General features: G+C 43.3%; 1 protein-coding gene across 1 annotated transcript in view; it reads left to right on the top strand.

The window, feature by feature from the left end:
- COLGALT2 (collagen beta(1-O)galactosyltransferase 2) overlaps positions 1-25,070 on the top strand; it is a 106,271-nt gene continuing 81,201 nt past the window's right edge. Inside the window, exon 1 of the mRNA XM_036076724.2 lies at positions 1-555. Coding sequence (XP_035932617.1) covers positions 293-555 — 263 coding nt within the window. The 5' untranslated portion in view covers positions 1-292. The remainder of the gene's footprint in view (positions 556-25,070) is intronic.

Genomic DNA, 25,070 nt, shown 5'->3' on the forward strand with positions numbered 1-25,070 from the left:
ACACCCACACACACACACACACACACACACACACACACGCACACGCGCGCGCGCGGCTGTCCGCGAGCCGGAGCCCCAGGCGAGCTCGGCGGCGGCAGGTCCTCGGTGCGCCCCCGCGTCAGGGCCTGGGCAGTGCGGCGGCGGCGGCGGCGGGAGGCTCCCGGGCTGCAGGGCCCAGTGCCAGTGTGCGCGCGCCTGCGGGCCGGGGCAGCCGCGTCCCCCGTGCGGCCCTCGCAGCCCGCCTCTGCGCCCTCGGGCCCCCAGTCTCCCGCCGCGCGCCGCGGCCCCGAACATGGCTGCGCGCCGCGCCGCCACCCTCGCCTGCTCGCTGCTGCTCCTGTCCGCCGCTCTGCTCCGCCGCGGCTGCCGGGCGCGCTTTGCAGCGGAGCCCGACTTGGAGCACGACGAAGAGGAGCCGGAGGTCTTCCCCGAGTCGCCGGTGCAGAGACCCACGGTGCTAGTGGCCATCCTCGCCCGCAACGCTGCGCACGCGCTGCCTCACTTCCTCGGCTGCCTGGAGCGGCTGGACTACCCCAAGAGCAGGATGGCCATCTGGTGAGCGCGCGAAGCTGCGGCCGCCGGGCCCCCGAGCGTGGGGCACGCGCCGAGCGCGGTGCGCACACCTCCCGCCGCCCGCGCCGCTCCGGGGCGGATGAGATCCGGAGGTCGTGTTGGGGAAGGACGCGTGGGGCTGGGTGCGCCTGGGGTGCCAATGGGGATGGCCAGCCCGCCCCGAGCTCCGGGGTGTGCGTGGGGGTGTGGATCGGGGTGGCCTCGTCCCTTTCCCCGACAGAGGCTTGTGGGCACCCCGCAAGAGGGCTAGCGGCGCCCCCTTCCAACTCGCGAGGTTTCCTTTTTCCCGCCTCGTACCCTAGCCCTGGGGAGAGGGAATAGGGGTGCCCATCGCCGCCTAGTCGTCCAGACGCGGCGGGAAGACTCATTGTGGCTGGCAGGGGGGCTCCGGAGTAGCTAGGTGGAGGACAGTGATCCGCCCTGGCTTCCCGGCGTCCGGCTCCTGCTCTCTCACCTCAGAGGCTAGAACAGTGGCTCCTGGTTCTCCCGGGGACGGTGGGGTGGGGGCCTGGGGGTGGAGAGGGGATATGGACTCAGAGTTTGAGGTTAGGTCGGGCCCACGGTGTCTTCCCAACCGCGCCGCCACGCTGGGCCCTGTCGTCTCCGCCTGCTCCGGGCTGTCCGCGCCTGTGCATCCTCCTGGGGCTCATTCCTCGCCGCAGCTGCAAACCACGCGGGGTGCCCTGGGGGTACTGTGTCCTGGGCACGGAGCTGCCTTGGAGAAGGCAGACAGTTTTGTGGCCCCGGGATAGAGCCCTGCGCCTGGTACTGTGTTTGTTGCGGGGAGGGCTAGGACATCAGTGCGAATGGCTGCCCGCACCAACTTTTAGAACTCGGTCTAGTCTCGCACCTTTTAGAAACGCGGTCATCAGAGGGCGAGACGTTGGTAGTCAGGGGAGCCCGGCTAAAAGGCCTGCGGAGGAGGAGGAGGTGGACGCTGGCCTCGGGAGACAGGCAGCCGGAACGTGCACAAGAGGACTCTGGTCCTCCGAGGAAGACAGAGCCCAGTTCAGTCCGGAGCAGTTTCTATCTTGCGTTGGTAAGGGGAGCCATCCTCAGACAAGACACATCCTTAAAGCTGCGGCTGGGCAGAAAGAGAGAAGGGAGGATAAAGCAGTAGCTGGAATTGGCAGCCTGACGGTACCTGGTGGGAGAGGTGCGGAGGTGAGAAAGCAAACATGAGATACAGTGCAGTGCTGTGCTATACACTGCTTTACTATTACCCTGTTATACGTGACGGCTGCCACGGAGAAGGGCACGGTGTGTGGAAAGGGAGAACGGGTGCAGCCAGGTTTTAAACCAGAAGGAAGAAGGATTTTTTTAACCACTTCAATACCGAAGAAAATTTCACAAATGTCAGTTCTTAGATGCTTTCTTCAAGAGAGATGTTTTACAATATGGTCTTGGTCTTTATGCACCGTTTGGTTTTAAAGAACATTGTTTGGTTTTAAGTTACTGTAGGAAGTTAGTGAAGGCTGAAGCAGGTAGGAGGGGCACAGTTTTTGCTACCTGATGTACAGACATTCCTCTCTTCTAGAATGGGGTGAATTTTTAAAAGGGATACGAGGATCCCTATTTTACAAATGAAGCAACTGCGACTTCCATCAGTTCAATAACTCCCTTAAAGTCACAGAATTAATAAATGGTAAAACTGGAATTGGAACTCAAGTTTGTCCCTAAAGTCTATCCTACAAAAATAGTGGTGGCAACATGATATAAACAAAATTTATATAACCCTATAGGCTACAAATTAGGAGGCAAGTGGTTTGTCACTAGCTTGATATGTGGCTTTGGGCCAGTTGCTTGGGGTCCAGAGACATCAGTTTCCTCATCAGTAAAATGAAGGAATTGGAAGAAATGATTTCCAAAATTCTTTCCAGGTCTTAAATTCCATGGATTCTGTGATATCAGAATCAAGCAGCAATGATAGTGCATCCTAAGTCCTCTGGATGTTCCATATTTTGTGGATGTTGATGTTCTTTTCAGATGGCTAGTATTCTAATGCTTCATTGAGTTTTGGGATCTATTTTCCCTTAACCTTGTTAATAGTCCATGTAACTGTACCTTGTCCCTTATAGCCAGTGTTGCAAAGTTAAGGAAAAAACCCAAGGTTTGAATAGGCCTTGGGCAACCACTGCATTAGCCACTAAAGACTCTTCTTTGAATTCTGGTTTAGAAACCTTATATCATTTATTAGGTAATAATAAACAAAAGGGCAGTTTAAAAATGGTCCTCTACAGCTCTCAAAGTACTTTCATTAACTATGTCATCTCATTTGATCCTTACTACCATTCTGTAAAGAAATAAACTTATCTCCATTTTATAGAAGAAGACATTGTATCTAAAGTAACTGACTTAAGGGTGCCTGGGTGGCTCAGTTGTTAAGTGTCTGCCTTTGGCTCAGGTCATGATCCCAGGGTCCTGGGATCGAGCCCTGCATTGGGCTCCCTGCTCAGCAGGAAGCCTGCTTCTCCTGCTCCCATTCCCCCTGCTTGCGTTCCCTCTCCCGCTGTCTCTCTCTGTCAAATAAATAAATACAATCTTTAAAAAAAATAAAGTAACTGACTTAAGATTACACTTATTTATCAATTTCACAAATAATAATAAGAGCCCACAGTTATTCTAAGCACTTTACATTCACTATCAGGTATGTATTGTGATCATACCCTTTTACAGATGAGAAAACTGAGGCACAGCGAGGTTCTGCAAGCACACACTCCTAATGACCAGCTTTTGTGAGATCGAGGCACTATGCCAGGTTCCAGCTGAAAAAAAGTTGAGTAAGGTGTGGTTTTCACAGACAAATATGGCTCCTTTTACTGGGCAGTGTAAGGTGATCTGAATGGCATGTATAGGGTTTAGGGGAGTGACAAAGGACTTCTAGATCAGATTGTGTGGTCTTGGAAGCCTTCTTGAGGAGAGTTGACACTTAGTTGGAACCCAGTTTTGCAAGACAAATAGGAATCCACTAAAACCTTGGAAGTAAGGAGGGTTCCAGGAAGAGGGAACAGTGAGGGGGGAAAAAAGACACTGGGACATTAACCAGTTTCCTGTCAGGGCAATAAAGCAGGTGGCAGGTTTATTGAGTGCAAATCTCCAAACTCATTGCATTGTACCACCGAAGCTGCTAACTTTGAGACTGGCACTAGGCGAGTATTTGGCTGTGAAGGTTATGGGATATTACCCTCCAGGAGGAAGTGATAACTCAATTAGAATGCTACAGCTTTGAGGAGCTTCTGCCAGTTACTTCCTTTTAGTGTTGCAGTTTAAAGCTCTATTCAACATTCTGAGATGCCAAACTGACTCGTATCCACTCTGCAAACCCGGCATACACTAATGTCAAAGATGGTCAATGTCAAAAATGGCGTTAGCTACCCAGAACTTTACACAAAGAACCAGGTGGCATATAGAGTCTGGGCTGCTAGCTTCCATTTAATCTTATCTCCCGAGCTCTGTGCACACTCAACTTTCTCATTCATCTCCTTACCTCTATCACTAGCTAGAGGAACATCTGATAAGACTTCTTTCCTGTATGAGTGAGAGGTGTGGTTCATTGAACACATTCAGACTTCCTGTTGCTGTCATTTTTTTTGCACGTTGAAAGTTCTGGACCATAGTTGCAGTCAGTACCAATAAATTGTCCCGAAAACTTTGACTGTCAGAGACTGAGTACAGTTATCTCAGTTAGCATTAAGTTTATTTGGATTGGATTGAATTAAGGAAAGTTTATGTTTTAGAGATACTTTGTACCAGGCAAAGAGAAAATCTGTCACATTTACCTGTCTGATCTCAAAACCCCCATCAAGCAAATTGTTTTCCTTCAAATATAATAACGGTGATAAGGAACTAATGTTCCTTGTGTTCTAATTAAAACCTGCACTGAGTTGATGGGAATTACTGCTGTGCCGAGATGAAGAGAACCGTTTGGCATGTGGTGTGTGGCATATGCACTGCAGTGGGTGCACTTTACTTCAATGGAGCCATGAACGGTGGCCTTAGCGACGGAGGGAAGGCTGACCTCACCCCCCTTCCGAACCCTATGATTAAGGGGAGGAGTGCCAAGTTGCCATGATAATGAAAAATGGAGCAGGACACAAGGAAAAACATTTGACCCAAAAGACGCATTCAGTTTGTCTCGTGGAGCCTGTGGGAAGACAGTGGGGACTCAGAGTCTGTGCCATCATAAGGCAGTAACTGCCATGTAATTATACAACGATTTGGGCATTACATTTGGTAGAGGTTTGAAAAGTACTACACTGGGAACCACTGTATGGCTTTCTAAATCAGGAGATGGTTTTCTGTTGATATCGACATTAACATTGGTGGGCTTCTGCTTGTTCTGGGGTGTCGATCCCCACATTTTGCACACTACTTCATTGCTGCAGTGTTTGGGGGATTACCTTGGATTATTCTCCACTTCTTGATGCTCAACCAGTTGCATTTTGGTAATGTTTAACTAGACACACTAATGTAAGTGTGTTTATAAAATGTTTCAAACTACTACTGGTGATAGTTTTCAGCACCAGCAAGAACAATGTTACATTTTATCATTACAGTCTTGACATTCAATGCTTATGTTATCCCTATGGGTAGAAGTTTCAGCTCCTTGGTGAAAAACTAGATGATACTTTGGTCCCTTTCTCCCCATTAGTCTGTTTTCCTCACTTTTCCACCTTCTTTTTCTTATTTTTTTCCCCAGCCTGGTGGTTTAGGAGTACTGAGGAGGGGCGTATCCAAGCTTATAGTCAGGTATGCTAGGGTTTGAATCTTCTGTGTGATTGTGGGCACATCAGCGAACCTCTCACCAAGCCTAGCTTCTTCATCTGGAAATAACCAATAATAACACCTTCCTCCAAGATTTTTTTTAACAAGTTTTTTTTTTAAATATATTTTTTAAAGATTTTATTTATTTATTTGACAGAGAGATAGAGAGAGAGCACAAGTAGGCAGAGCTGCAGGCAGAAGGAGAAGAAGAAGCAGGCTCTCCGCTGAGCAGGGAGCCCGATGTGGGGCTCGATCCCAGGACCCCGGCATCATGACCTGAGCCGAAGGCAGCTGCTTAACCGACTGAGCCACCCAGGCGCCCCTTTAACAAGTTTTTAAACAAGTGAAATAATGTATGGACTATGTCTTTCATGTAAATGTTAACAAATAGACAATAGTTGCTATTTCCATCTTTTCCTTTTGGTCCCATCTCCTTCACCTTTCTCTTTCCAAATGAAGATTTTCAAAACAATATATTCACAAGGCGCTCTCTCTTCTTTCCAACAAAACAAATTATTAGCAGAATGAAAACTAACATTCATTTACTAGTGAAAACTAAACACTTTGATAAGATAACTAATTTAACCCTGACAACAACCCTGGGCAAGAGATGCTACGACTCTCCTCACTTTACACAGAAGGCAAGTGAGGCACAAGGAATTTCAATAACTTGCCTGAGGTCACAAGGCTAGTGCATGGTGGAGCAAGGATGTGACCCAAGCAGTTAATGTCCCATACTGAGTACAGATGGCCTGTTTAAGATCAAGAAAGGACCAATTAGTTCTAGTTTTTGCTTCTGTCAGTTGACCCAACTTAGGAAGATAAGAGTGCCAGTGTTTCTTCCAAACAAGAATGGCCCCTTCTGCTTGAATGACACAAGGGACTCAGTGGTTCCCTTCCGCTGTCTTGATAATTTCATCACTTAGCTTAGCCACTTTCTAGTTACCGAACTCGGCTTTATGTTGGTGGATTTCATAGGTACAGAGTGAGACTAAATGTGCGAATTGTACATAAATATGCAGATCACTTGCTATGATCACAGCTACATAGCAAAAGAAAGAAATTTATCAAGTGTTGTTGGTAGCAAATGAATAAGGCAGCACTATTCATAGGCACGGTGGCTGCAGCATCTTGGGTTCGTACTGGTAAAACAGTTTCAGTTTTTCAGCCTTTTTAATTAGTGGTCTTAGACTTAGTTGACCTTTAAACTCAACCTTCTTCCAAATGGTTGGAGAAAACTATCAGTCATCTCCCCACCCTCCAATTTCAAAACATGATTGGGCCTCAGAATTATGTATTTCCTTTGGGTAAAAACTGAAATGACTGATAAAAGGATGCCTAAATTCCCCTGGTTCTATTTTATTAATTGATGTCCACGGATGGGGAAACCAAAACATAGGGCAATTAAAGGATTTTCCCCTAGCATATTATACAGTGAATAAGTCATGGGATGAGATAACAGATTTCTAGATTTTAAACCCAGTGTGGCTGTTTAATGTTGATTATTTTTTTTTTAGATTTTATTTATTTATTTATTTATTTATTTATTTATTTATTTAGCACAAGTTGGGGGAGTGGCAGAGGGAGAGGAAAGAGAATTTCAAGGAGACTCCACGTTGAGCATGGAGCCCGACGCGGGACTCAATCTCACGACCCTGAGATCATGACCTGTGCCGAAATCAAGAGTTGGGTGCTTAACCGACTGAGCCACACAGGGTCCCCTTGATTACTTTATAACAAATAAAACTCATGGTTTAAAGGCACATGCCAGTTATTCTAAGCAGGATTTGGTTTTTACAGATTTGTCTTCAGCGACTTTCTCCAGGTGATTCTACCACTGAGCTTCTTTGTGGCTCCAGGTACATAAGCAGGCTTCTTGTGGCCCTCTCCCTTGACTGTCTCTGGTGGTCGTAGGAATGAACAATGGAAGCTTTGTAACCAGGGAGGCTGCTGGTTGTGCCCGGGCCCCTTTTCCAACACTTAAGTGTACACATGGATCGTATCACTATGTGGCACTGTCTTCGAGTCTTCAGCACAGTATAGTAGAACCATTATAAGGCTTACATAGGGACAATAGTAGGACTATTCTAAGGCTTGTTTCTGCACATTTCTTTAAATAATGTAACAATAGAGTATACAGTTGAGATAATGTCTGAAAAAAATTGATTAGGGGCGCCTGGGTGGTGCAGTCAGTTAAGTATCTGACTCTTGGATTTGGCTCAGGTCATGATCTCAGGGTCATGGGATCGAGCCCTGAGTGGGGTTCTGTGATCAACGCGGAGTCTGCTTAAGACTCTCTTTCTCCCTCTCCTTCAGGCCCTCCCTCCTCAAATAAATAATTAATCTTTAAAAAAATTGATTAGCCTATAATATGGTTGTTTGTCCTATTCCCCAGTTACCATATTCTGAAGACGGTTCACTATATGTGTTTAAATCATAGCTATTATTCATCAGGAATTACGACATGTGTCTATTGTATATGTCTTGACTTCTTATTCTCAAAGGAGTGACTTGTTCATTTAACTACACTTACATTGTGAACATATCAAAAATTGCTGATTTAAAAAATTCTGAAATCCCTTAGGGGCCTTGTAGATTTATTTAATAGTGATTTAATTATTTTAAGAACTTTCCCGATTTTTTTCTCTTTTCAACTGAAATAATAATATCCTCCTATAATAAAGATTCAAACAGGATGACTAGAAACATGATAAAAAGTAAATTTCCCGTCTACTCTATGCCACCTGCCAGAGACAACCAATGTTAACAGTTTCTTGTACATTCTTCTAGAAACTTTCTGTGCATGTACATATATTCTTTTAATGTCAACCCAAATAGGAGTGTTTTGTATATCCTGTTCTGCATAAGTTTTAAAATCTCTGTTTCTAATCCCAGCTTTTTAAAACTCTGCCAGCCCACCTATACTCATGCCCTGGGTGGCTCAGTAAAAGCCAGTTTAACACAACACCCGTTTCAGGTAGTTACTCTGAACACTTCCTTAATTACACTCATCCTGTTCTCTTGTCCTTGTGTCTCTGGCCCCTAGAAAATCTGGCCCTAAGCCCATTTAAAAACAAAACAACACTTTTTAAATGAAGTATAATATGCATCCCAAAAGTGCTTATATCATAAATGTATAACTGGATAACTTTTTACAAACTGAACAAAACTGTGTAACCAGCAGCTGCCTCGCCAGGCCTGAATTTGTACACAACAGTGATTGTTGGGGCCGCCTCGCCACTGTCCTTTGGCCTTTGTCCAGCAGTCATATCCCCATCAGGCCCATCCTCTGTGCAGTTGTGATTACCCCCCACTGTCTGGCTCTTTGACGTGGCTTGCCTGGCCCTTGTAGAAATTTGGGTGGTGACCCTTGCTCAGTGCTTCAGGAGCCCTAAGACTTGAGCTTTCTAGAACGAGCAGGCTTGGCAAGCTGCCAGTGAATGACCTAGTGGTAAAAGATCATATTACTTTCCCCTCAGCTCTCCATTCCGCTGGTGGAAAAGCTGTGTGTTAATGTTCATAAAAGTAAAAAAGAATCCCATTATAGGTAATAATTGAAAAGCCACGCAGAATATAAATAGAGTGGCTGTAATTAATTCACTGGAACATGCTGCCGTTCAGATCCTTGAAAATGCAGCGTTTGTGGTTGGTGGCATTAGCCAAGTCTCTTGCATGAATTAAACCTTAGATCTGTCTGGAGGGCATTTCTTTTCCTCTCTAGGAGCACCATACAGTAATCTTTTCAGACTTAGACTTCCAATAATAACTTCATGACATCTTGCCAGGGCTGAACTTAGGACTTTGTAACACATCTCATTTAATTGAAGCAACAATTGTTATTATTTTAGTTGTTTGTCAAATTCATCAAGCTGAGGACTGTCCCTGACTTGTTGGTTTAGCCGGTGGGATTTCTTCCTCTGCAAACATAATAAAAAGTAACCCCTTCCACCCCTCAGCATTTCTGATTAATGTTTCAAGACCCATTAGAAGATGTGCATTTTGGAAATACAAATAATAATGTAAGTAATGATCCTGGACTGCATATGCCCCAAGAATATGGCAGAGGGCTGAGTGTGGGGTTGGGTCTGCTGTCAAAGCATTCTCATGAGTACCTGCTTTAAGTGATAAATTGGCTGCATTGGAAGAATTCTTTACCCTCTAGGTTGAAGTACTTAAATGTCTACTGAAGGACTTGTCAGGCTTGTCAGTGGCAACTTTCACCACTTTGGCTGTTGCTGTGGTCTCAATGTTTGTGCCCCTCCCCCCTGTCCTGGCTCAAAATTCATGTGTTGAAATCCTAACCCCCAAAGATGATGGTATTAGGAAGTGGGGCCTTTGGGAGGTGCATAAGTCATATGGGTGGAGCTCTCATGAATGGGATTAGTGCCCTTGGAACAAGAGGCTCCAGAGAGATTCCTTACCCTTCTACCATGTGAGGACACAGAGAGAAGACTGCATCCTGAAAGAGGGTCCTCACCAGAACCTGACCATGCTGGTATCCTGATCTTGGACTTGTAGCTCCCAGAGCAGTGAAAAACCTATTGTTTATAAGCCACCCAGTCTGTGGTATGTTCTTATAGCAGCTTAAGTCTGTTAGAACAGACAAAGACAGCAGTCAAGCCCAAGAAAACCAAGACAGGTAGCTAAAAGTGCCTACATTTTAGACAACAGGGAAGTAGCACTCTTTTTTTCCATTCCCCATTCTTTCTCAAAGAGTGATCATATATATTTTGGAGGTGGGGAGGGGAGTGGGCTATAGCAAGCTTCCTATTCTCGTAGGACTAGAGATGATTCTGAGAAGGGATATAATGAAGGTACATTGATTGGCATTTTCCCTAAAAAGTCATGTTAAGTGAGAAACTGCTGCTTTTCAGGGTCTTGGGAAAGGCAAAATTTTCTGGAGACTAAGACTGGAACTTAAATTCCTGGGATATCTGTGAGAAATGTGGACTTCTGGGGCTGTGGCTTTCCCAACACGGAGTCCCTTGCTGGACCACTGGACTGCTTTTTAGTTTCTTGGTTTCCAGCCAGCCCCATAATCTGTTCAAGCTCCACACACCACAGTGACTATGGTTGAGACCCGCCAAGATAGTGGAAAGTTACTGCCAAGTGGAATCAGGATTTTTCATGTCATCATCACACCATTGAACAGTAAGCTTAATGCAGCCCCCACATTACGGCATTCCCTCAGCTGGAAGCATGGGGTAAGCGGGGGGGGGGGGGGGGGGGGGCGGGGCTGGGAGAGCATTCAGACAGTCAGACCGTGTCTGGGGTTTCAGATGGATTCCATGGAGTTGCCATGGAAGGCTTGAAACAGCCAGCATACTAAAATATTTTAGAAAATTATAAATCTTTCCGCCTTTTCTCAGTCTTCCTAGACTTTAAGATGAATTGGGCACATTGATTTCCATCCTAGAAATTTTTCTTTATTGAGATAAACTATGAATTTATAAAACAATGGACTAAAAAATATTATGCAATTCTTATTTATTTGGCCATCACCGATTGTCTATGTGGATGAATCCAGGTGATCATGTTGAAATTAGTAGTTGAGGTGGCCTAAAAGTGACTCACCCCCATTGGTCAAGTTCTTTGGCCATGAGTGGACATGGCCCTCATCACTGTTCTGCGGACCTTTTGGTTTAAGGCTGCTGGGCTTCAACTAGTGGTTCCTAAATACTAGTTCAGGGCCACAACACCTAGGACATTTATTAGTTACATGGACTTCTGGGCTCCTTTTCAACCACATTCAATCAGATGGCCTGTGGGAATAGCCTGGGAATTTGTATCTTAAACATGTATATAAATGATTTGGATGCACCTGTGGGTTTAGGAATTACAAGAGCTGACCTCCCAGAAAACCCTGGGAGGAGTGGGGGACCCTCAGGAAAGGACTGAAGACTGTGTATCCATCTAAGGTACAGGCCATAGGATTTTCAGAACTCGGAAAGTTAACATACTGTGGGCTCTTCAAAACTCGGGATCCAGATGCTTAAGCAATCAAGAAGGCCAAAGGGTTTTCTTATTAAGAGAAGTAGTAAGGTACAGGATTACAAGGGAGAGCCTCTGCCAGGTATGCATCCTTTGTGTTTTTTATTGAGTCAAGTGCATGTGTTCTCCCTCCTTCCAACAGTGGCTGTTTTTAAACAAGTTATGTTTTGTTTTGTGCTTTAAAGGTGGTGCCCCATGCTGCCCACTCTATGGAGTGCCTTGCACTGGGGCTCAGTATAAAATGACACTCCTTCAAACCCTTCTCTTTGTGCAGTGTATCTCACATCTCGAGCTCATCAAGCATTTAGTTTCATAGAAGAAAAGACATCTAGTGATGAACATCTCTTAATAGAGCAGAGGGAAATCAAATCAGTGCTTTTCTTCTAAATAAAAAGTGGTCATTTGAACCACTTCAAAGTTTCCTCATATTCCCGAGGCTTGGTTCCTTTGTTGCTTGTAATTAATTTTCTTACCTTTGATTTTCTCTTTGGCATGTCATGAAAACCTCCTCCCTTCATTTGTGAAAAATATAAACAATCTATTAAATTAGCCTGCTTCTAGTAGTTGGCAGTTCGGCCTTAATTATATGATATTATAAAGTCCCTAAGCCCCGGGTCTTCACTACTTATGAAATAAAAATTTAACTGTTTGGGAATTCACACCGTTCTAGTCTGCTGTAGAAAGGATTGTTCTGAGTTGGTTGCTGCTACGCCAAGTTATGTTCTAACTTGGTATAGTTGTGTTACTTCAAGTGCACGCGCAGGCAGCCTTCTCTGGGATAGATCACAACTCAGTTGCTGAATCTCTTGCTGTTCCACATCCTAATTTTACTGTGTTCTTTTGGTGACAGGTCTGTGAAATATTCCATGGTAAAAGTTCTCAAATTATGCATCCATTTTCTCTTTTAGTCCTTTTTCTTCCCAAGGATGTGAGCTGTGTTCTATCGTTTAGTGCCTCCCACCGAGAAATAACAGTCATCTGGGGACGAAGGTGTGGCCTGGTGTACCTGGGTGTCTCCAGGACAGTTGCCCCTAGCCAAGAGCAGCTGCATCCATTTTTCCCCACGGTGTGCAAATATCATCCTTTTGTTCTTTGTGTTGTCTCATGAAAGGGCTGGAGGCATTGCCTATGCTGTGGCATTTTGTACAAGCTCTTTATTCTCTCTGGGCCTCAGTTTCCTCTCCTGTAACAAAAGAGGAACATGCTAGAGTTGTGCTTCTCAAATGTGGCTGCTTATTTGAATCATTTGATGAGGTTTGGAAAGACACTGATGCAGGCCCCCCCGCCCCCAGACCATTCAAGTCTGAATTTCTGCGGTAGGATCAGGGCAAGTGACATATTTTAAAAGCTTCCCAAGGGGCACAACTGTGCTGCCAGGCTTGAGAACTCTGGATGAGATGTTCTCTGGAGTGCCTGCCCGATCTGACAGTAGTATGCCCTTCATGGGGGTGACCATATCCGGAGAACATTCACGAATCATAACTCTGCACGATTGATGTTTCCTGGACCCCCTGCCTAAGCTCAGATCTTTTTGGAGTGGCCTAAAAAGAAAAAATCTACATCTTCTCAGAAGCTTATTGTATTTCACCCTATTGTATAGTGTGCCCAAAGGTGTTCACTGAGAATGTGGTCTCTGGTAGAAGACAGGTATAGGGATGACCGAATTGTTAAGGGATGGCAACAAGAGGGCTGGCTTTGCGGGGGCACGTACCGGAGCTTCTCACGAAGGGACTGCGTGCACCAGGTGCGGAGACAGCCGCAGCCCAGGGCTTCCTGCCTGTGGCGCACAGATGCTGCCCCTTGGCTAAGGGAGCTGCATATATCAAGGCTTCTAAGCGCATCTTGCCAAGCTCCGGCCACTCAGGATTCCTTCCTGCAGTATGTGTTTTGGTGTGTTGCCCGGCCTTGCTTTTAGGCGTTCTGTTTCATACTGGTGCAGAGCTTCTAATCATCTCTGGGTATTGAATTTCTGATGCTACTTTTAATGGCTTTGGATTTTCGCTTCTTTTGTTTCTTGATTTGCATAAACAGTGCCGCCTTTGTCCTGTGGTCTCGACTCAGCTTCAAAGCCTCGTCTGGGCATCAAAGACACACTGGATCCTCATTTCTTAGGCATTAGATTGCAGCAGCGCCAGCAGGTGCCTGAAGGTTCAGCCCCACTTCTGGGCCAGTCTTCTGTCTCCCAAAGAAGAATAGATTCTGCCAAGTCCGCTTCGATAATGGTGCTGAATCTTAATAGCTTTTCCTGAGGCCTGTGCCAATCCTGGTGAACTGAAGGAGAAGTGCTGGCATTTGAAGAGGAAAGGATAGTAACTCACCAAGATTGACTGGACTCCCCTTCCCCATGAAAGTCAGATTATTAAGGGTCCCTCCGGGGAGCATGGAAGCCCCAGCTCACTGGTCAGTCTTTGCTGATGTTGGCATGGTAAAGGTCAAACCCTTACTTTCCCGTGCATCTTATCAAAATAAAGACAGTAATTGGACTCTCAGTTATCCGTGATGGGATTATCTATATGTTGGATATACTGAGGCCGGCTTTTGATAGCAGGTCAGTGTGGTACAATCCACCAGCACACCCATGAGCTGCGTCTCTCTCTATGCCGCCCAAGAGTTCTGTGTTTAGACAACAGAGAGTAATTTGTATCTCAGCTCAGAAAATAAGTTGGAAGGTATTCTGACACATTCCACACAGGGCATTTCAGTAGCAGTTGCATCTGGCCTCTTAGCTCTTTGCTCTTCTGTGCCCTCTGTGCCCTGCTCTGCCATATTTTCAGATTTTCTTGAATTCTTTGTCTTGCCTTGGTCTCTTCATCTATACAATAAGTGCTGGATAGCTTGATCTTGAAAAGCTTTTCTAGCCACAGCATGCTCAGTATTTGTAGTTCTACACTGACGCCACGTAAAATGAAGTAACTTCCTCTGTTGCCGAATTATTGGGGGTGCCACTTGGGCCTTCATCTCTTTATTTGTACTTATATTTTACTTATTCAGTAGTTTTGACTTATCCATGTCTCATATCCTTGGTGCACAGACTAATGGTTCATCGCTACATGAAATTATAAAATTAAAAAAAAATGTTTGCCCTTTGTGATGGCTAATTTTATATGTCAACTTGGCTGGGCCAGGGTGCCCGGATAGGTGGTCAGACGTTATTCTGGATGTTTCCAAGAGGCTGTTTTTAGATGAGATTTATGTTTAAATCAGTGAACTTTGTGTAAAAGTTGCTTTTCAGTTGCCTTCCATAATGTGGGTGGACCTCATCCAATCAGTTGAAGGTACGACTAGAACAAAAGACTGACTACCTCGACCAAGAAGGAATTTTGCTTGCTATTAAACTGACTTTGGACTTGAACTGCAACGTCAGCTCCTCCCTGAATCTCCAGCCTGCTGGCCCACCACACGGACTTTGAACTTGCCAATCTCCACAATTGCCGGGAATTGTGAGCCAATTCCTTAAAATCTCTCTCATGAGAGCATTGACTAATATAACCTTTAATTTGAAAGAAAATACCATCTCTTTATGAACAACAGCCAAAATAAAGGCTGTGATGAGAAGGAAAGGAACCCAGAAAATTATGTCAGAAGGGATCGTTCCTAACCTGAAGACTGGGAAAATCAGTGCCGTGGATGCTTGGGGTGGAGTATTTGTGGTACGAGTATCCATATAGCAAATGGTTCATTAAACTTGACTTTCCTCATGCCTGCAAAAACAAGTAAGTGTAAGTCTGCCCTAGAAGGTCCCCTGGGTTTTGGAAAAGGCAAAAATGGGAGTTTGACGTTTGCCGTCGTGATGGGAAACAATATATGTTTATTTTTGCAGAAGCTTCTGGCCAGCCTCCGAATCTGTGTGTTTTGCTCCGTCTGTCATGTGAGGAAAGTAACTTGCGTGCACAATTTGGACATTGGGAGAACCTGCCGGTTGGAGGCCAAGTTTCACCAGGCTCCTGGATTATTGCACGGAAGTGTTCGCTCTTCCCCAGGGAGAGGCTTTACAGCACAGTGGTGTCCTTATATGGTAGAGATGCTGAAGATTGGTCTGAATTGATGCCTTGCGAGGCCAGGAACATGAGTGCCCAGGGAAAGGCGCCTGTAATGTGAAGCTGGGTGCGGCTGTGTCCTTCCCTGCCGCTGCTAGAGTGTAGGGTCCCCAGAATAAGTGAGGGGAGTGGACACAGGGGAGACAGAATCCCTTGTCTCCTGATTTTGAATGTATGTGCTACAGAAAGATAAAACCAAGAAGGCAACAATTTTTTTTCCCAAAGAGCCTTCCCATTGGTGATTCTTTGACTTAACATTCTTGGGGTTCAGTTTCTAAAATCGAACTCTTTTCGGAGCTGTAACCAGCAAATAAAAAAGCAAAGCCTTCCACTGGATCAGAATTATCTTAATAAAGCGCAGCTCTTTGGCTGCCTCTGTCATCTCCCTCTGATTTTGGCTACTAGCTAGCTGCCTTGGTTCCCTACAATCCAGCGCCAGATGTCTCGAGCCTCTGAAGTAGACACGTCTCTCCTAGGATGCCTTAGTTAACACTGGGGCTCAGGCCTGGTAGCATAAAATGCCCTGATGAGCTTTTCTTCTGATATAACAGTAAATGTGCTTTTAAGGAACAGAGGGTCAAACAATTTCTGCCCTGAAGTCAGGTGGATTTTGAAGCTTTTCCTCTCCTCTATGTAATAAGGTATCTGAGATTTGGTGGCTTCCACTGATCTGTATATCAGCCGTCAAGTTTTAGAAAATAAATTGCACTGACATTCTGTAGCTTTGAACTAGAAAGCAAATAGTTTCCCTAAAGGGAACACTTGATCTTTTGCATGTCCAAGGAGCAGAAGATAAATAAACCATAGTCTGGGTTTCGCCTTCTGAAACCATTTCTCTGTAGCAGATTTTTGGAGTTCTCATTCTAATTAAACCTCACCGCTTTTACTCCTACTCTTACTCATGTGGTGAATTTCGTTCTATTTTCTCTTTTCCAGTTCTTTCCTTTTTATTTTTTCAAAGAGGCATTTTTCTAGGTAAGTTTTTGTTAATTTATTGATGGATTGCTCTTGTTTATTTATGGATAGAGTTGGCAGTACTAGAAACTCAGGTATCTTATCTGAAATAATTAGGAGAAGCTCTTCTTCATATCACCCTGTAAAAAAATGATTAGGACTTTACAGAATCCAGACAGGTTTATTCTTGTTTTGAGCAACTTTAAGAAAATATTGTTTGCCTTCCTTGGCCTTTGATCCCTGAAAAGATCAAGGTTACACATGGCTACAGTCTGTAGTTAATTTCACCCTGGGTGGTAAAATAATACACTATGGTTTCCAGACCCCTGGACAATCAGCTCTTAACCAGTGAGCTCATTTTTGGTAGAAGAATCGCATATGTCATTGTCTCAGAAGAGACATGGGCTGCAGATCCTGTCTGGGGACCTGCTTCCAAAGATTTGTTGAACTCTCCCCAGCTTAATTTGAACTTGGCCTTCCTCTTGCTTTTATATTTCAAAGAGCTTGAGTGCTGCACATCCACAGCTAAATAGACAGTAAAACAAAAACCCAGTAACCTGTTGTGAAACGAAAAGTGAGAGGGACAACAGTTGTTATTTTATGATTCTTTTCATTTAATTCTGTCACTGAAAAGAAATTCATATTTTCTTCAGGCTCCATAGAAAAGTAGAAAACTGTGATTGTGTCTTTAAAAGTATTTTTAAAATTGAAGTCTTATGTAAAAATGAGGTGCATATCCATGAGGTGCATGGATATTTTCTTGCCTTACCTTAAAAGCCTGCTTTTTTTTTTTTAAGATTTTATTTTTTTGAGAGACAGAGTGAGAGAGAGAATGAGCAGGAGCGGGGAGGAAGGGCAGAAGGAGAGAGAGAAGCAGAATCCCTGCTGAGCAGGGAGCCCAACGTGGGACTTGATCCCAGGACCCTGGGATCATGACCTGAGCTGAAGGCAGATGCTTAACCGACTGGGCCACCCAGGCACTCCTAAAGGCCTGTTTTTTTTTAATAGTAAACTGTAATCAGCAGGATGGTAACCAAGCTCCATGATGGCCCCAAATGATCCTTGCCTCCTGGTGGTCAACCCTTCAGTAGTCTTCTCCCATGCTGAACCATGTGACCAAAAGTATAGGTGGCAGTGAGTGTGTGACTTTCAAGGACCAATCATAAAAGGCGTTGCCTTTTCTGCCATGGTCTCATGGATTGCTTGCTCCATGCCATGAGGACTCTGAAAGAGTCCCAAGGAGAGGCCCATGTGAGGAGGAGCTAAGGCTGTAACCAACAGCCAGCACCACCTTGCTGCCATGTGAGTGATCTACCTAGGAAGTGGATCTTCCAGCCCAGTCGGGCTTTCAGATGACATCTAAGTAGGAGCTCCTGAGAGACTCCAAGCAAGAATGTGATAAACTCCTGACCCACACAGTCTAAGAACTCAATGAACATCATTGTTGAAAGTGCTGGGTGTGCAGATAGAGACCCTGCTCCCATGGAGCTTGTGTTGTACTGGGGGACAGTGATGATAAACAAGTACATAAAGAAACAAGATGATTTCAAAAGATAGGTGTTAAGGAGAAAGTAAAACAGGGTAATGGGGTATATGTGAAGACTTGGATAGGAGAGTACTTCATATATAAGGTGGTGAGAAGGGCTTTTGGGGAAGGTGATATTTGAGCTGAGTTCTGAATGATGGGGAGCTACCTTGTCAAGATGGTGGAGAGGAGAGAAAGGGAACAAGTCAGGTTTCTTTCTTTCTCTTTTTTAAAAGATTTTATTTATTTGTTGGACAGAGAGAGAGACAGCGAGAGAGGGGACACAAGCAGGGGGAGTGGGAGAGGGAGAAACAGGCTTCCCTAAGAGCAGGGAGCCCGATGTGGGGCTCGATCCCAGGACCCTGGGATCATGACCTGAGCCGAAGGCAGATGGTTAACGACTGAGCCACCCATGTGGCTTTTCTAAGAAAAGATTTCACTTGTTGAAGGAGAGCCAAGAAGGCTGGTATAGCTAGTCTATTTTGGACAGATGTCCGTTTTGCCTTCTGAATGACGCTCCATTCTTCTTTGAGCTTCTTCTTGGGGGAAATATGGTCAGTTTACAATATCATCAACAAACGTAGAACATGTTTTTATTTTAATTCTTATGGATCCATTTAACTACACAGCTGAAGTGCCACTAATTAGTGGAAATGAGTATTATTTGTACTACTAGCCTTTGAGTTTTGTCAAAGGCCAGTAAATTAAAATGTCAGCAAATTCCTTACTTTAGCATCCTCTGCATCCTAATTTTGCAGTGGAATGTTCTCAAAAGACTTTTTGTCCCCTCTGTTGTCATCAGTGGAAATGCCATCCACTAACAGAATTCAGAGGGCCAGTACTCATAAAAAATTAAAGTGCTTTACTTGAAAATAACAAAATAAAACTAAACAAAACATGCAATTCTTACAATAAATGAGGACATTTTACACAGCCATCCAAAGAGTCTAAAAAACAAGTGAGTGCTGGACATCATCAGATCTGCATTCATCTCTTACAGCATAGGTTCGGGGTGTTGAAAGGACCTGCTAACATTACATCACTGAGTTTTAGGTGAATTATTTGCTGTACTTTGATTTGTTTTCTTTAGGCATGAAGCAGAAATTTGCAAAAATGTAGATCAATGTTCTAGATCTCGCTCTCCATCTTTCCACAGAAATCATTTGAACACAGTCCACTTTTGATATCCCTGGTCCCTTAGTTGACATCATAGTACATCTCATCTTGATTAAAAAGAACATTTCTCAGATTGGCTCTGGGCTAAACAGAGCAATTTGTTTTGGGTTTGCTTCAGTTTACACTTAATTTCGGAGTTTCAACTGTGGGATGTTAAGTCCTTAACAACTCTTCGGTCAGTTTCAATTGTTGGAGGCTTTGACTTCTTTATCTCATAAGTCAGGAATGAGATCACCAAACATAAAGAATGTGAATTAAAAACAATCTCCTTTGGTTGAATATTTATTTTCTTTTTAATCTCCTACTTTGTCAATTAATGTAACCGAAAACTTTGTGAGGCCCAAGTACAAAGGGTACTGATTACTGATTTAAAAAGAAAAGCCCCATAAACCAATATTCAAGTTATGTTTCCTGCATAAATCCATTAGTTCTGTCCTGGGGAAAAGTCTCAATGAGTAATTATTTCAGACCAGTGAGCTCATAGTTGTCTGCTTGGCAACGCTCAGCTCTGGTTTCTTCATGAAAAATAAGATAACTGCCAGGATTTTTCTGTCTCATACCTGAGCCCTCACAAATGCTGCTTTTCACCCCTTACGATTTAGATTCTTTAGGTCAGTGACATTTTCTCCACCTTCATATGGTGCAACTGAAAAGCGAGTTGATACTGAGAAGTCACAAATTAGAATAGAGAGAAATGACTCATTTATTTTCAAAGGGAGGGGCATATTCACAGGGACTATAAGAAAGGATCCTAGTCATTCAAATTCAAGTGTTCACACTCAAGATGTTTCAAAAACTAATCTCTAATAAAATAATAATTGTAATCTGGTTTGCTTTAAGCAGATGTATGGTTCCACAATGATCTCTATTTTTTAAAAGCCTCCCCTGCTCCCCTACTTTTGGCATTTTTACTGCTTGCAACTGGCAGAAAATATCTCTTCCTTCTCAATTTATTCTGATTCCTGCTGTCTGGAGCATCTTCCAGAATACTAATTTATGACTTTGAAAGATCACATATTTATTTTTGTAAGGGCCTCCATGTCAAATTTGGCTCTAAAATATCTTAGGTCTTCTCACTTAAATATTTTTGTGTGTGTAATTCCATGTATATTTTAGCAAACATCTACAGTTTTAAGGTACGGCAAAGAATGTGTGTAGTCTGAAAAAGGTTGGTACTATTCCTTGATTTTATTAGCAATAAAAAGATTCCTATGAATGAAATCATTGTTAAGATTTGTTTTCCCTTTTGTTTACTTTGCTTCTGAAGATATTTTTGAAACCTTGATTTCTGGGAATGGAAACTTTATACGCTTCCTAGGGAAGGCAATGTAACACACCATTTAGAATAATTAATACTAGAAAAGATATATCCTTCTTCCCCTTATAATACAATAGTGGGACAAATCACCCAACCCCCAGGTCAGACATAGTGAGATGGGAAGGCGGGGTGTTCAGTTTGTATGAGTTAAATCTCTCAAAATACGATTTTTTAAAAAATTTATTTTTAAGTAATCTCTACACCCAGCGTGGGGCTCGAACTCACAACCCCGAGATCAAGAATCACAGGCTCCACCAACTGAGCCAGCCAGGCGCCCCTCAACATATTATTTTTAAAAGTAGTTTCATTGTTTCCAGATACACTTGGTAATTTAGGATAATGCTCTTGCTATCCCCGGAGAATCATTTTTAATTAATACATGACAGTTGTGTCTGCTTAATGTCTTTATTGTTGGTATATGAATGATTTTTCTAAAGAGTTGATTATATTCTATAGTACTCTGCACTCTAATACCCTTCACTTAATAATGAGAGCTAATGTTTATTGGATACTTACTGTGTACCAAGTATTACCACAGCACTTTTCATGAATAAATTCATGTAGAGATCACAACAACCGCGTTAGACACCTATTGTTACTCGCAGCCTCATCTGACCAAGGGAAAATGAAGTCCAGACAAATTAAGATTTTTCATCTGATCAATGGCAGAGCCCCGACCTGACCCGGGCCCAGATGCAGGTTGACTGTGGAGCTAATGAAGCTTGAACTCCAGTCCCCCTGCTAGGGGGCCCATTGCAATGTATTCAACAGCTGTTTTGGTAAAACGTGCAAAAGGAAAACAGTTTATCATCAATTGGCTAAGACCACTCAGCCAGTTTCCCCTCCAACACACTTGCCCTTATTTTGAGTGGTATTGGAGTGGCGTTGGGTGCTCCTGGGATCTGGTTAAGGGGAAGCTGACTTGGGGATACCTTTAGTTTGGGGTTAGGGGAATAATGTGGTTCGGAGTCACTTCCACATATATATTTTCTTGCCCTTATGGTCTACTTGACACACAGGTGAAGAACCAAAGGCTCTATTGTGCCGCTGCTATCAGAAGGAAGCGAGGTTTGGAGGAGAAACAATGATTGAAACTTGTCTCTAGAAACTACTTCCCATCATCAGACGTGAACACTTCTTAAAGAATGATTTAGTTCTCATTAGCTGCTGGGCAAAACTAGACTTCTGTCAGAAACATTTGTGATAATGCAGTGAATAGATTTGAATATAATTGGAAACCTATGGGACACTCCTTTTTTTTCTTTTTCACATGAAATAGACTATATCAGAATCCCTGTGTCTGAAGGGCGCAAACCTCTGGTAGTGTGCATGAGGATACACGTGGTTCTGCAGGGCAGCGAGCTCGCATTGTGTTCCAGCGGACCTAATGCATCTGGATCAGACAAAGTCTGGCCATTCCAGTTGAAATGGCACACAAAAATGTCACGCAGGTAGTGAAATGGCTTGAGAGTTTTCTAAACTATTAATAATAAAAAGCAAATTGCAATCAATTTTGGTTGAGGAAAAACCAAATTATATTTGTATTCTCTCTATATGAAGAGCTGTAGTAAAGTAATTGTCCTATGAAGAGGTATGATTTACATATAGAGAGTGTGTAAACAAAAATCTAAGAAGGTATATTTATAGAAGTATGTCAGGTAGTTAATTAATAAAATATTTTTCTGAATTTTGGACATTCATGGCATTTCTTAGCTCTTGAAAAATTTTCATAAATAGTTAATTATAACTATACCTTAATTGCTAATTATATTTATATAATAATTTATATTTATTTATATTTAATTATATTTTAATAATTATAATTAGTTACAAAATAATTTATTAATTTGTTATAATTATTTGGATTGTTATTTTTATTATAAATAAATATTCAATAAAATATTTAATATTCAATATAAATAAATATTACATAAAATTTAATACTTAATTTTACATTTGGAACTTTAGATTCCTTTTTTTTTTTTAAGTAAATTCTACCCCCAACGTGGCGTTCAAACTCACGACCCTCAGATTAAGAGTCGCGTGCTGTACCGACTGAGCCAGGCAAGCACCCACCCCTATATTTTTTTCTTAAAATGAGTTCCCCCAAGTTATATAAGCTTCAGGCCCCACAAAAGTTTGATATAACCCTGTCTAAGTCCTTAGATTTCAAACCCAACTCCTGCCCTCCTGCAGCACCCAGCCACTGGGATGGTACATAGTCCCTTTAAAACCTTGTTTTTTCTTTTGATTGTCTCACAAACCAGCTGTTCTTTCAATTAAAGTTTCATGGTAGTGCTTTCTGAATTAATCAAGTTTATCCTTATTTAACATTTAAAAAAATAGCATCCCCAAATTTGTAGTTATAAATAGCATTTTAACACCCGGACTCATTTCCCACAATAAGATGCTCTGAGAACATTCCATACAGCTGCTTTGCCACACTGGAGGGCAGTTCTTAGCACAACACGCCTGCCCCAGGCTGGCTATATAATCCCCTCCCGGGTCTTTGTTTTAATTCAGTGAATGATATAAATTTTAGTGACTGATAATTTATAATCAGTGGAAATTTTTAAACCATTTTGACTCTGAGATAAATTTAGCAATTAAAGGTCACTTAGTCCATAAAAAAACCTGTTTTGTCATAATTTATTAACTTTGTATGGCCTCAGAAACCACCATGTACCTATAAATAATGCTCCATGACAGTTTGAGGCTTGGAATAAAAATTCATTTTCATAACATCACCTTTGGCGTTTTATGTTTTTCAGCATATTCCCTAGAGTTAACAGTGACGGTCAAGAAATTATAATGAGTTAGAATTTCCAATATGCCTGAATTCCACACACCTCTCTGATGTCCACAGCTGGGACTTTAGGAGCTCTTCATAGTTTCACACATATAACCTTTTATTTAATTTACCAAATCCTCCTCTACACCTCTCAGGAGGTGCCCTGTGATCTCTGGCTTGTCACCTGCTACAGAAACATCCCTTCTTCTGATCAGCCACGTGATTCCCTCTGCAGCTTTTTTTTTTTTAAAGATTTTATTTATTTATTTGTTAGAGAGAGAGAGAGTGGGCGAGAGAGAGTGAGCAGGGGGAGCAGCAGAGGGAGAGGGAGAAGCAGGCTCCTTGCTCAGCAGGGACTCGATCCCAGGGCACTGGGATCATGACCTGAGCCGAAGGCAGACACTTAACCGACTGAGCCACCCAGGCATCCCCCCTCTGCAGCTTCTTTCCTAATCTGCCATGTAATGACTTCATGACCCAGGGCCAGGGATCTGCCATGCGGATCTCCGAACCAGGAATGTTCCATATGGACCTCTGCAGGGAAAGTGAGCAAAGAGTGCGTTTCACCAAATTAGAAGTCATGCAAATACACGGAGATATTTTTTTTTTATTACTATTATTCATTCACCAAAGATATCAAGAATCTTTCCAATGGCAGGCACCAAGCTCTTACAAAGTGAGAAAATACTGCCTTTCTCTCCCCTCTGGCAGCTCAGCATCACAAAAAAAATCACAGTGGGTTCAGGAACAAGGCACCATTCTGAGAGCTCCGCGGGGCATTGAGACAAGGCTGGAGGAGTTGGCTATGGCTCTGCTGTAAGAGCCATACAGAAAAGTAACTGGATTACATGTGTATTTACCCTACATCTACATAGAATTTCCCCTTTATAATGGGTCTTCAGTTCTCACTCTGCCATGCCCTCTGCAATCTTTGTCCTCTTTGACACCTCACTGATCATTCTACTTGCTACCAAAGCCCTCTTTGGTCATCAGTTCCTTCTAACCTGGACCAATTGCAGATACCCTAGATGCCTTTGTCTTTTTGTTCCACCCATCTAGAAAATGCCCAATCCCAGGTCAGCCCTCCTGCAGTCTCTACATTGGGGCACTGTGCACCCCCCATCCCTCGACACACACTCATGCTAACTCTGCCACACAGGTTGAGCTCTCTGCCTTCAGGTGGCCCCTCAGCTGCCTAGGGATCCTCTGTTTCCCCAGTTTTTCTGGTTCTCTTCTCCACTTTTCTAAGGCTACTTACTTCGTCATCTCCACTGCCATTTTCAGCAGATCACCTTGCTTCTGAATTCATCAAGAATAGGGAAGCCACTTGATGACAATTATTTCCATTTCCTTGCCTCCTCTAATCTTGTTTTTTTTAAGTTATGTTCAGTTAGCCAACAGTTAGTTTTTGATGTAGTGTTCAACGATTCATTAATTGCATATAACACCCAGTACTCATCACAACATGTGCCCTCCTTAATACCCATCACCCGGTTTCCCCATCCCTCCACTCCCCTCCCTTCTGTAACCCTCAGTTTGTTTCCTGGAGTCCAGAGTTTGTCTCCCTTTCTGATTTCTTCATGGTTTGTTTCCCTTTCTGATTTCTTCATGGTTTGTCTCCCTTTCTGATTTCTTCCCACTCAGTTTTCCCTCCCTTCCCCTGTGGTCCCCCACGCTATTCCTTATGTTCCACATATGAGTGAAACCATATGATAATTGTCTTTCTCTGCTTGACTTATTTCACTTAGCATAATCCTGTTTTGACGGAAGAGAGATTCCCTCTTGTCTAAAGTCAACTTCTCAATTTCTACCCTGGATCCCATCCTCTTGCTTGAGTCTCTCCTCCCAGTAGCTTTTGCCTCATCTTCTTCCCTTTAACTTAGCATTAATTTGACAGATGTTTATCACTTGTTATGTGTTAGACCTGAGGATACTAGAGTA

This window comes from Halichoerus grypus, chromosome 7 (genome assembly GCF_964656455.1).
Source record: "Halichoerus grypus chromosome 7, mHalGry1.hap1.1, whole genome shotgun sequence".
In the NCBI taxonomy this organism is placed as follows: Eukaryota; Metazoa; Chordata; class Mammalia; order Carnivora; family Phocidae; genus Halichoerus; species Halichoerus grypus.